Source organism: Macadamia integrifolia, chromosome 14 (genome assembly GCF_013358625.1).
Source record: "Macadamia integrifolia cultivar HAES 741 chromosome 14, SCU_Mint_v3, whole genome shotgun sequence".
Lineage (NCBI taxonomy): Eukaryota > Viridiplantae > Streptophyta > Magnoliopsida > Proteales > Proteaceae > Macadamia > Macadamia integrifolia.
This window is the reverse complement of record NC_056570.1, coordinates 25,327,840-25,341,449: the sequence shown is the minus strand read 5'-3', so window position 1 is coordinate 25,341,449 and position 13,610 is coordinate 25,327,840. Positions and strand designations below refer to the sequence as shown.

The following is a 13,610-nucleotide window of genomic DNA, read 5'->3' as shown; positions in this document are numbered from 1 at the left end:
CAATAGTGGGAGGAAAAAAGGGGAAGAAGAAAAAACGGAGGAAGTCAGATGTCTATATCTGACAAGGTCACGGACTCAACAAGTTAATCATGCGTGTTCTTTTCTGGAATATTCGTGGTGTGAAGAAGGAGGCTGGTAAGAGATTTTTACAATCTCTTATTACAGAGTCTTCTCCAGATATTCTGTGTTTGGCTGAACCATGGTTCAGGTGAGTAAATTTCCTGTTTTATTTTTTAATAAATTAGGATATTCGGCAGAGTTTATCCATAATATCCGCCATGAAAGGTTGTCTAACCTGTGGATAATTTGGAAACGTGGTCTGAGTCACCCTTCCGTTGCTCAATGTCCGATCAACAGTTCTCTATTGAGGTGGACTGGCAGGGGAAAAAAATGCTTTTGTCCTTTATTCATACTAGTTGCTTTAAAATTGAGCGTAGAGATTTGTGGTCGGAATTGGCGGCTATTTCAGTAGCTTCTCTCCTTCTGCTTGTTGTTGGTGATTTTAATGCGACGCTGTTGTCTAATGAGAAAAAGGTCCGAGGAAATTTTATGTTGGATTGGCAGCAGAGTTCCAAGCAATGGTGGATTCTTGTATGCATAGTTCCAACATGCATCGTGGATGGAAACAAAATCCATAAAGTTTGACAATATTCCGATGCCTTATTTTTGTTAATATGCACATCTCATTCCTAAAGCTTTCATCATTAACTATTGTCTCACCTTCCAATGGGTGGAACTTCTTCAAGGCTACAACATGGCCAGTAGGTAGCACTGCAATGTAAACATTCCTAGAAGTTCCAGTTCCAATGCAATATTTGGAATCAAAATTCTCTGTTGCTTGAATAATATCCTCATAAGCAATTTGCCATCAAATTTTCATATTGAAAATATATTGCCATGATTTCTTGTTGTTGCTTCTATATTTCCTTTTTCCATTTTTTTTCACAACAGGTAGAAAACACTGATAATTGCAAGTACTAGGAACACAATTCCAATCAAAGAAGCAATGATGGATATGACAACCGTATGTCCATTTTTCTTCGATCCCTTGCTTCTACGAGATTGATTGCAGGGAAATAGACTTTGAAGGTCACCACATAACCCTTTATTGTTTCTAAATGCTTTTTTTTTTTGGCTAAAGATTCAGAATTTCATTAAAAAGGAGAAAAATAAATTACATCGACAAACTTAAAATCTGAATTTTTCCCCCACCTTCGGCATTGCCATCAGCAGGGAAAAAACTCAGGAGAGAAAATTAAAACCGAAATCTAGGCCTAGACTTGGCATCATGAGCTACCTCATCCCAAATGTGGTTAGGAAACTGGACGTTTGTCTCGGATGATCTTGATTTTGCCACAACCCGAGCCAAAAAATCAGCTGTGTTGTTTGCCTCTCTAAAACAATGAGAAATCTTCCAAACAATGGAGAGCAAGTAAGGCTCCAAGGAGATCCAATCTTGGGCAACAAACCATGGAATGGATCTAGCTTGGATTGCCACTACCACTGCCGCAGAGTCTGACTCAATCTATAGAGATGTCGCTCTTAGATCTTTGGCCATTTGAATACTTGTAATCAAACCTTTAAATTCTGCTACATAATTAGTTTGAACTTCAAGAAATCTCTTAAAAGAGTCCATCACAACTCCCAGATCACTTCGAATAACTCCACCTGCACCAGCCCTACTAGGGTTGCCCATGGAACTACCATCCACATTTAATTTGACCCAACCAGGAGGAGGCTTACACCAAAAAATGTCCAAAATCTCTGGAGGACGTTTAGGACTAATAATCAATCCCAAATGCCGGCAACACATGAGATCAAAGAAATGGAATATTCCGTCAAAGATAGCAATTTTATAATGTTGAAAGTCTCTTTTTATCTTATCAAAGGCAGAGAAATGAGAGAGCAATCTATTCTCATATCTCTTAGAGTTCCTTTCCTTCCAAATATTTTCAGCCACAATGACAAGCCCTATAGATCAAGGATCCTAAAAAACTATCACCCTGCGCTTTCTAATCCACCACTGAACTAGCTAAGGAAAATCAACAATATCAGGCCAAATCAATCCAAAACAGTCAAGGAACATGTTCCATATTGTCAGAGAAAATTTACAGCCCACGAATAGATGATTAAAAGTCTCTGCTTGCTCTTCACATAAGGTGAATTTGGAAGCCAAGGAAATTCCTTTAGCTGAAACAATATCATCCATAGGAAGCTTTTTATGCATTAAATGCCACGCAAAAGTGTACAATCTTGGTTGCATAAGCTTTCCCCAAACCAAGGAGCTCCATGGAACCTTTGGGTTCCGCTTTCTTATCTCCTCCCACGCAAAAAAGGAAGAAAAAATGCCCGAGGAGGTACAGCTCCAAACACATCTATCCTTCAAGGGAGAAAGCGGCAAGCTAATGGAACGCACAGCCTCAAAACAATGATGAAGGAGAGGGGATTGAACAGGAGGTAATGCCCATTTTGAATTATGAATGACATCAGCCACCTTCAAGGAAGAGTTTTTTAAGAACTCAGAGTCTAATCCACATGTCTTTGCAATAGATTTATCTCCTATCCAGATGTCAGACCAAAGTCCAATATCATGACCATTACCAACTATCCACCGCTCTCTGGAAGAAACTAAATTCCAAACTTTGCGGAAGCCAGGCCAGACAGAAGAAGACTTAAAGGATGATTTTATATTTCTCTTTTTCAAAAATCTAGCTTTAAACAGCCTACTCGTACCTGAGTTCTCATGCTTGATGTTCCAAACTTGCTTGCACAATAGGGATATATTAATATCATGAAGTCTACGAATCCCTAAGCCTCCTTCATCCCTAGGCTTGCAGACCTGCTCCCATTTTACTATCACTGATTTGGAGTTGTCTACATCACCAGTCCATATAAAGTTCCTCATCCATCACTCCATCAAGCTAATAAGAGCATTTGGCCGCCAATAAAATGCCAAGTTGTGGACAGGCATTTCCATAATCACAGAACGAACCAGCTGAACTCTTCCAGCCATTGAGAGAAGCTTCCCTTTCCATCCCGCCATGTGCTCCTTAATCAGGTCTAAGACCGAAAGCAAAAAGTTCTTCTTCACCCTGCCTTTAAAAATCCAAACCCTAAGGTATTTGGTAGGAAAGTTGCAAACCGAGATGCCCAAAGTATCAGAAATATCTCTGATTCGAGTATGCCTGACTTTCCCCATGAAGAGCTTACTTTTATCTAAATTAACATGCTGATCAAAAAATTCTCGATACTTCCTCAGGAATACATTAATATTACGAACATATTTAATAGATGCATTCATGAAAATAAATATGTCGTCAGCAAATAAAAGATGAACTGGCATTACCTCACCCCGAGGCCCCTGAAGAGGTTTAATTTTCCCTTCACCGATGAGAGCTTGCATCCCTTTGCATAGAACCTCCTCTGCTAGAATAAAGAGAATGGGAGACATGGGATCCCTTTGCCTTAAGCCCCTCTCAACATTGAAATATCCCACTGGACCTCCAATCAAAAGAATTGAGATTTTAGAAGACCAAAGGACCTAATGAATCCAGTTCACCCATCTATCAAAGAACCCATATCGCTTCAACACTAGCAGTAAAAATCCCAAGAAATAGTATTGAATGCCTTCTGAACATCAATTTTAACTCCTAAACCTCCTCCTCTAGTGGCTGAAAACATAAAATTTGTTGGCTTTGACACCAAACTGATATTTGTGTGAATCAGTTTTCCTCTTTGAAATGCCCCATGCTCATATGAAATCAGTCTTGGAAGCAAAAATGACATTCTTGTAGTTAGGATTTTAGATAAAACTTTGCAAACAAAATTCCCAATACATAAAGGCCGGAATTTGTCAAGCAAGATGGCTCCAACGACTTTAGGAATCAAAGCTAGAAAATTATTATTTATAGGTGGCACGGTGCCCGAGAGGAAGAATTCTCTGACCGCTCTAACAAAATCACCCTCTACCACCTCCCAGCAATACTGGAAAAAATACCTAGGGAAGCCATCAAGACTAGGGGGAGCTATCCGGATCAAAGTCCCAAACAGCCTTTTTAATTTCAATCGGACCTGGAATGGCATCCAAAGAGAGTAGGTCTACCTCATCAACTAAAGTAGGGATAGAGTCAAGCAAATCCAAGTGCTCAGAGACTAGCGACACCCTATGAAAAGATTGAAAGTAATCAATCATATAGCTAGCGATCCCTTTTCTGTCACAAATCTTGGACCCATCAGGTTTTTGCAACATTCTTATGGTGTTTCTTGCCCTTCTAATCTTAGCATAAAGGTGAAAAAATTTTGAATTCCGATCACCATGCTTGAGCCATGTAATGCAAGATTTCTCCGCTCAGAGCTTTTCTTGATTTTTTAAGGCATTTAAGTAGGCTGTTTTAGCATCCGCTTCCTTCTCAAATAGTTCATCATTCATGCCTGAAGCTTCAATCTGACTCTAGATCCCATCTAGGGCATCTTTTATTTTAACCAACTCCAGATCAAAATTTGGGAAGGTCTGCCTACCCCAAGGCACTGGACCAGATAATTGATTATCAAACAGACAGAGGCTCTCTAGTCTACTTAAATTAGACAGAGAATGAGGGAGTCGACCACTGAATTTGTTTTGAGATAGCTCTCGTCTGGATTGAACCTGTTGTAGCTAAAGATACAGTCTAGGCCATGCCCTTTTGCAAATAATCCCTGCTTATGGTTCCTACTGGCAGAAAAAGACCCTAGAGCGTTGTGGGCTTTTAGGCTAAGCGTGCCGTTCAGTGCCCTTTTTGGCTCGGGTTGCTTTGCTTCATATCTTTGATTTCAGAACGTACAGGACCAGATAAGTGATTTGAATGCAAATAGAGGGTCTCTAGTCTACTTAAATTATGCAGAGAATGAGGGATTGGACCATTGAATTTGTTATGAGATAGCTCCAAGTCAATCATATTTTCATCTCTCCGATTTGAGAAGGCACCAGATCAAATAAATGATTATCGTAGAGATAGAGGGTCTCTAGTCTTGTTAAATTAGACAGAGAATAAGGGATTGGACCACTGATATTGTTATGAGATAACTCCAAGTCAATCAGATTTTTCATATCTCCAATTTCAAAAGGTACAAGACCAGATAATTGATTTGAATGCAAATAAAGGTTCTCTAGTCTACTTAAATTAGCCAAAGAATCTGGGATTCGACCTCTGCGTTTGTTTTGAGACACCTCCATGGTAATCAGATTTTTCATTTCTCCGATTGCAGAAGGCAATGGACCAGATAATTGATTGTCATACAATCGAGATTCAAAAAAGAAAACAAAGAAAAAGCCCCCGCATATCGTAATTATTGGGGATTAATTAGATCTGTACAATCTTTCCGTTAGATCCAAAGCAAATATGATTCATATAATGAATGAAGACTGATCTAAATATTGAGTTCATGGGTATTGAAACTCTTTCAGGAGAGAGAGAGAGAGAGAACCAGCGACCAGAGACTGATCATGTGCCCATGTCTAATAAGTCAAAATCATAAATTCGTGGGAGAGAATTCCATTTTGGAGGTGATGAGGGATAGAAATTATTGGGGAGAGGAAGGGGTATCAATCAGTCGGTTTCGGTTTGTATTGAATCAATTTCAATGTGGAAATGGTGAATTCAAAACGAAACCAATGAAAAAAGTTTGGTCTCAATTTGATATATTTTTGGGTTCATATCGTTTTTTTATTGGGTCAGTTTCGATTCGTTTAACATACATATTAAATACAAAATTATGAAAAAATATGTTATTTTAATGAATGGGCGGACAAAATTATGTCAAATTTTCAATTAACAAAATAGCTAAAATGAGGTTTGGGTTTATAAAACTACACACCTAAAATTTTAAATAATAAAAATACCCAAAATTCGGTTTGGGTTTACAAAATTACCCACTCAAAGTTTCAGTTAACAAAAATACCTGATTGTATGTGACAGATGAGGAGAGTTACTATTTTGCCCAAACCTGATTTTGGGTATTTTTGTTAACTAAAACTTTGGGAGGGTATTTTTGTAAAGGAAAATCCAAAATTGAGTAAATATATAATTTTTCCTATTTCCCTATTCAAATTGGTAACCCATGGATCAACAAAAACATGAAAACACAACCAGCATCCATCCAACAAAATTGATCCAATCTTTTAATCATCTTTCTCATATTAAACTAAACTTCTTTCATTCAGCAGAAGAAATTAAACTTCTTCCACCTTTAAATTTCATGTTAAAATTAAAGTCCAATATTATTCTAAAATGAAATACGACTTACAAGGACTGATTAAATTCATAAAAATTTCAGTTGAAAGAGAATTAAAGGGGGAGAGTAAACCTCAAACCCCAGGCTAAAGGTACACATGTAGTACATTTTTAAAAGGTTCTATATTTGTAGGCCCATTCAACATAATTAGTTTTAGCTTTTCACATTGGAGTAAATAATATAATTTCACATAAAAGTTGGAATTAGTGTCTTGTTTTCTCAAATGTTATGGATGATTTTCTTAAGTCTCTTTCATGAAGTAAACGATCAAACAGTTTTATTTTCCATAAGCAGGGCCACATGAAAGACTTTTCGTATAAGGCTGCTCTTGATAGTCATTCAGTTCCAAAGACCTTTTGTGTCAAAAACAAAATTTTCAGTTTTTGTGTCAAAATTCTGTTTAAAAAAAAAAAGGGTGTTTGGTGAGCCTGTTTTAGGAACGATTTCCCTAGTTTTTCACTTTTTTTTGTATTTGGAACGAAACCAAAATGACAGAATAAGGTTTTGTTGTTCCATCATTTTACGTTTCTAGCTCTTTTTTTTTTCCAAAAAATCGAAAAACACTAAATTGACACCAAACACTTTATTCCATTTTTTTGTTCCCATAGAGAGGAAAAACATCAGAAACGTTTTTCTGAATGACTACCAAACGCAGCCTAACAAAACCTTGAAAAAATAAATCAGCAACCAATGCTGAACCTATAAATGTTTAAATAGATTGTTTTCCAAATTTTGAACCATTTGTGAAAGTTTAGGTATACCAAATTCCTCGTACAAGCGGCTTCTCAAACTTTCAGTTCGTGTGCTCTGTTTGAGAAGACGGACCTTCATCTACTAGGACTAGGTCAGCTATAGCTTTAGATGAAGAGGCACCTCTCAAGCCCTGCGCAATAAAAACTGAAAGATTTAAAGGTTCTACCAATTTGTAACCATGATAGTGTTTACTGCCTGAAATCACTAGGACCAATTGAGTTAGAGGGTAGAAAGAGAATTTCATTTTACATCTAACCCTTTACAAGTAACTAGGCCTGTTGGATCTACCAATTTGATCTCAAATGTATTGGGAGAGCACAGGCTGATTTTATCTCATGTTGTATGAGGCCAAGGCGCCAATTGATTCACTGGTCAATAGAATCTTGGAGAAAGTCTTCTACATGGTAGACAAAAGGAGTGGATCAGGTTTTTGTACGATAATCATTCTTGTATGGTCTGATCCACAGAGATGGACTTGGATGGATTCCATCTGTGTGGATCAATTATGTACAAGAGTGGATCCGCTATCAAACAATTCAATATATGAGAAAGGAAACCATCCCCAAAAGCCCTTTAACATATCTCCCTTTGTCTATTTCACTTTCTAAGTCATGGTTGTGTCATCCACCACAACTTCTAAGACACAATGGAAATTTTATTGTAGGAACATTTGATGAATATTCCCTATTTTTTATCCCAATGACAATTACATAAAGGTCAAAGTAATCATCTCTAATTTTAGACTTGAAATCTAATTGGGAAACCTAATTCTTGTCTCATTATGGAAATAACCATACTCTATTTAGCAAGTCACAACCCAAAACTGAGATAACAATATGGTTATGCCCTCATGGCCGATGATCAAATGATCAAGGGGCGCTTCTTCAACAATATAAAATTCCTAAGTATAATAATGTTAAATCTCTAGCACACAAAAACAGAATGGAAGACATACCCTTCCTTTATATTCAAAATTTTGTATATGAGAAAAGTCTAAAATGACCCTCACAACTCCCAGCTTAATCCTTGCATGTTAATGCAAATAAAGTGTTTTGGTAACCCCCCCCCCCAACCCAATGTACATTGACCTTTATGCCCTCAATTAGATCAATCTATTTACAATCTACACAATGAAGGAAAATCCCCATGTTACCCCCTTTTATTCTTCTTTGAACCAATAGAGAGATATCATTGTGATTTTCTGATTCTCGGTACCCTTCAACAGTGAATTACCTATTTTACCCCTATTTAATTCATCAAATTTATGATTTTACTATATCCAATGAAATTCCAAATTTACCCCTATCAGAATTTCATTTGACTTTTTATTTTTTTTATTTTTTTTTTTAAGTGGCGACTTACATTTACCACCAATAAAAGTAAAATCTATTTATATTTTTTTAAAATTAAAAATTAAAAAATGAAAAAAAATAAAAAACCTACCCGAATCCCTTGTCCCCAACACCTATCGCCACTACCTGCCCCTGCCCTAGCACACCAACATGTGTGGTACCTTCAGTCCCTCTTGTATGACCTATTAAAAAGCAGTTGAAGAATCAACAACCACAATGCTTTTGAGGTAACCATCTGCGAGGAGTCTTACCAAATAAAAAATAAAAAATGATGATGGGTTCAAGACAAGTAGTTTGAGGTCTCAAGATGCAATCCAAGAGTCCCATGAGTTACAATAGTATGCAACAAATTAAACACATGCTTAAGTGACACTTATCTAAGATTCTGTCCAAATTTTGCAGAAATTAAGAGACACCTGACTTCTTTCCAAATTTGTGTGATCAATAAAACATTTGCTACCCAAGCTGAGCTCATCCTAAGCTCCAAAAGCAGCACTAAGCTGTTTGAAGATAGCATAAGAATTGAGAGGACTCTCCTTTACTCTCCCTTGCGCAAGAGTGGGAGCTTGATAAGTGAATCTCCATGAATAGGGTGAGCCTAGATGGTTGACAACAGAAGTGAAATCACTCAATCAAATTCAAGTTTGAAAAATGATAGATTAATAATACAATATATAATAAAAATAATTTCGTAGATACCTCTAAATTGATTCATTCAATTATTGTACTTCAATATTATCATTTAGGTCACCCAGAGTAATTGTATGAAAGTGCTCCACAAATGATGGTCGGAGCACAAGTAGCTCTTTTGATACTTGATGCATAGTTGGACGGGATTGTGGGTGATCATGTAAACATGCAAGTGCTACTGTCACAACAGAAACAACCTCTTTTGCAATCTTTTGATCTGATGGAAAGGTGAGGCATGGGTCTAACAGGTCCCTTAATAGCATCTTTTGGCCAACAAGTGTTGTTAAAGATGAAATGAGCTCCCCTGGATGCCTTCCCATGATTGTTTCTAATGCCACTACTCCGAAACTATATACATCACACTTCTCAGTTAAAACCATGGTGTAGGCAAGCTCTACAAATGAAGAAAGAAAGAGGCTTAGTGAAGCTGTATAAATAGGATAACAAATAAGTTTTAAAATAGAAACAAGAAACAACAATGTATTTTAAATGATGAATATAGTAGAGCAAGGGATTTTCTCTTAATTTTGGGATATCTCAGCCTAGGCCAAACCCTGTTGATAGTTCAACCCAATACAACCTGACCTCAATTGACCCTAATTGGGTTGGGCTAGACTGAGCTGGATTGGAACTAATTAACTCTTATCATAAATCACAATTGGGGTGAATGTCAGGTGGAGGTGATCAGTGGTGTATACTGGTGAACTAAAATTATGTGGACTTAAAAAAACATAAGTGTGATGATATGCGTGGTATAAATTATGAATTTGTTGTGTCAATAATGACATATATTTTGATATAGATAGAGTGAGATAGACATATTGTATATAGAGTTGGGATGTGGCCAGCTCAATGCCTTAGCCTAACTGCTAGAGAAGGCAATGAATCGCCTACAAAATGATGAACATAAGGTACAATTTTCCATTAGACCCAAAGCAAATATGATTCAAATCTTGAATGAAAGTAAAGTCAGTGGGGGCCGGTTTTGGATCTAGTTGAGCTGGCTTTGTTGTGGGAATTGGGAATCCGAAATCAAACCAAAATGGAAGATCTGCTCGCAATTCAATTTGATATCAAGTTCATATCGTTTTCTTTTGAATCAATTTTGGTTTTGTTCAGATTTTGAGTTGTTAAACACACATTAAATACAAAATTACTGAAAAATCACTTTTAATGAATTTTGGGCTCTTTTTTTTCCCTAAAAGTCAGCTAATATATATATATATATATAAGGCTTCTTTTCACTTCAAATGAGTAATTTCATTATATTTTGACTTTTTCTCCCTTCATACTTTTGGATTTCCCTTAGTTTGCAAAAGGATTTTTCCCATTTTTTTAAGAACACCAAGAAATTCAAGGGCATATAAGCAATTTATGATATCCTTTATTTTATATAAAATTAATTAATTAAATTAAATATTTTTTACTTATCCTAATTTACATAATGCATTAGCCTCATTAATAATAATTAAAAATAAATAAAATTAAGGGGTTTTACTGATGGAAAAAACAAGAACTTATTGTGTGACATGTAAATATCATAACAATATGACATGAGAGCATTCATCCATTATTATAAAATGATTGTAATAAAAAAGGAATTAAAATAAAGTCTTGATGATTGTGTACTAAATCTTTCGAAGTTCAAATAAGATAATTTTCAAATTATAATAATTCTGCTGCACTTGGTCTCAATGGTATGAGATCTTTTTCTTTTTCAATGCTAAGATAACGAAGATTTCAATCACCCAATTCAGCCAAAAATTCCTAGATCATAAATAATGAAGTGAAAATAAAGAAACCTTAAATAACAATAAAAAACCACGGTACATAGCAATGACAAAATTACATACCTGGAGCAATATATCCATGAGTTCCTTTAAGTGACGTCCAATTAGATGAGTCTGGCTTTAATAGTCTTGCAATGCCAAAATCAGATACACGAGCCTCGAGGTCCATGTCTAGCAGTATATTTTTGCTTGAAATATCCCGATGAATTATTGGTGGAATACAGTCATTATGCAAGTAAGACAAAGCATTAGCCACACTTTTGATAATATTTACTCTTTTCAGCCAATCCAACCCAATAGCCTCTGCTTGATTGCTCAAAATCCGTGCTAAGCTTCCTTTCTCCATGTACTCATACACAAGGAACATGCATCGTGGATGCAAACAAAATCCATAAAGTTTGACAATATTCCGATGCCTTATTTCTGTTAATATGCACATCTCATTCTTAAAGCTTTCATCATTAACTCTTGTCTCACCTTCCAATGGGTGGAACTTCTTCAAGGCTACAACATGGCCAGTAGGAAGCACTGCTTTGTAAACATTCCCAAAAGTTCCAGTTCCAATGCAATATTTGGAATCAAAATTTTCTGTTACTTGAATAATGTCCTCATAAGCAATCTGGCCATCAAAATTCCAAATGGAAAATATATTGCCATGATTTCTTGTTGTTGCTTCTATATTTCCTTTTTTTGCTTTTTTTCGCAAGAGGTACAAAACACCGATAATTGCAAGTACTAGAAACAGAATTCCTATCAAAGAAGCAATGATGGATATGACAACCTTATGTCCATGTTTCTTCGGTCCCTTGCTCCGATGAGATTGATTGCAGGGAAGTAGACCTTGAAGGTCACCACATAACCCTTTATTGTTCCTAAATGCTTGTGGTGAAGCATTTCTGAAAACTTTGTTGTTAGGAACAACACCTTCCAACTCATTGTAGGAGAAATCAAGAGATACTAAGCTACCCATGTCTTCAAGAGAAAGAGGTATTGAGCCAGTGATCCTATTGTGTGATAGATTCAAAAGTTCCAGCATCACCAACTTTGCAAACTCTGGTGGTATCGGTCCACTGATTGAGTTATGACTAAGGTCCAATTGAACTTGTAGGGATACTAGATCACCAATTTGTGATGGAATGCTTCCATTCAATGAATTCCAGCTCAAATTTAATGACCACAATTTGTAGCATTGACCAAGCTGAGCTGGGATTGATCTAGTTAACATGTTTGCCGAGAGGTCAAGAACCTCCAAATTGATTAATTTGCCAATTTCAGCTGGTACATGCCCAGAAATTTGATTGCCACTTAAATTCAAGTGGAACAAAGTGGATAAGCCGCCCAATTCCTTTGGTATCTCTCCAACAAGTTTGTTGAAAGAAAGGCCAAGTAGTCCAAGCTGTGTTAACTGACCAATTTTAGGTGGTATCTTCCCACTAATATTGTTTCCAGAAATCTTCAGAAACGTCAATTTTTTACATTTTCCCCAATTTGGTGACAGCTCTCCACATAGTCTATTGTGATTCATATCAATTAAATAAAGTTGTGGATGTACACCAAAACTATCAGTTATATTTCCTACAAATCGGTTGTTGTTGAGTCGAACTCTTATTAAACTTGTGCAATTTCTAAAGTCCGGAATAGGACCTGAAAGTCTATTGTTATTAACCGCTAATCTTTGAAGTGATTGTCCTTGGCATATTTGTTGAGGCAAGCTTCCAGATAAGAGGTTGTTGTACAACTGAAATTCTACAATAGATGCTTGGCTACCAAAGTCTTGAGGTATTGCACCAGATAATTGATTCGAAGTCAAATAGAGAAACTCTAGTCCACTTATATTAGCCAGAGAATGAGGGATTGGACCTCTGAATTTATTAAAAGATAGGTCCAAGTCAATTAGATTTTTCATATCTCCGATTTCAGAAGGCATAGGACCAGATAATTGATTCAAATCCAAATAGAGGGTCTCAAGTCTAGTTAAATTAGACAGAGAACGAGGGATTTGACCACTGAGGTTGTTTGCAGATAGCTCCAAGTCAATCAGATTTTTCATATCTCTGATTTCAGAAGGCACTGGACCAGATAATTGATTTTCGTACAAATAGAGGCTCTCCAGTCTACTTAAATTAGCCAAAGAATGAGGGATTGGACCTCTGAGTTTGTTTCGATATAGTGCCAAGTTAACCAGATTTTTCATATCTCCAATTTCTAAAGGCACCAGACCAAATAATTGATTGTTAAACAGATAGAGACATATTATGAATCGGTCTATCCAACACCGATTCCTTTGTACAATGATAATTAGGCTGCCCTCCATATTGCTGCCAACCCTGTTTTCCATGAACGAACGAAACACATTGAGATCGATTGCCAACTCATCATGAAAAATATCAGCAAGGGTTCATTCAGCCTTCCAAGATATCATCTCACCTCCAGCTGGCTGATGTCTTCACAAAGGCTCTCGATTAAGATCAATTTCAGTTTCTAACGTCCAAGTAGGGTGTTCGGGATCTTCACGCACCAACTTGAGGGGGAGTCTTATCATCCTTATCTTTCCACCTCATCATTCTTATCTCCACCTAAATATTCCATTAATATAAACTCTTAATTTTGTATCTTTCATATAGGAAGGAAACATATTATGAATGATAGATGTAACGGTTGTATATAATCCCCTATTGGGATTGACAATTCAAGGGAACAATTCATATTGGATTCTTCAAGTTAATAAGCTTTGATCAATCTCCAATCTTGATTG

At 36.5% G+C, this 13,610-nt stretch overlaps 1 protein-coding gene across 1 annotated transcript; it reads right to left on the bottom strand.

The window, feature by feature from the left end:
• Positions 1-10,910: 10,910 nt before the first annotated feature.
• On the bottom strand, positions 10,911-13,049 carry LOC122060759 (MDIS1-interacting receptor like kinase 2-like). Its single transcript, XM_042623860.1, has one exon. The coding sequence runs from the start codon at positions 13,047-13,049 to the stop codon at positions 10,911-10,913; it is 2,139 nt and encodes a 712-aa protein (XP_042479794.1).
• Between the last annotated feature and the right edge of the window lie 561 nt (positions 13,050-13,610).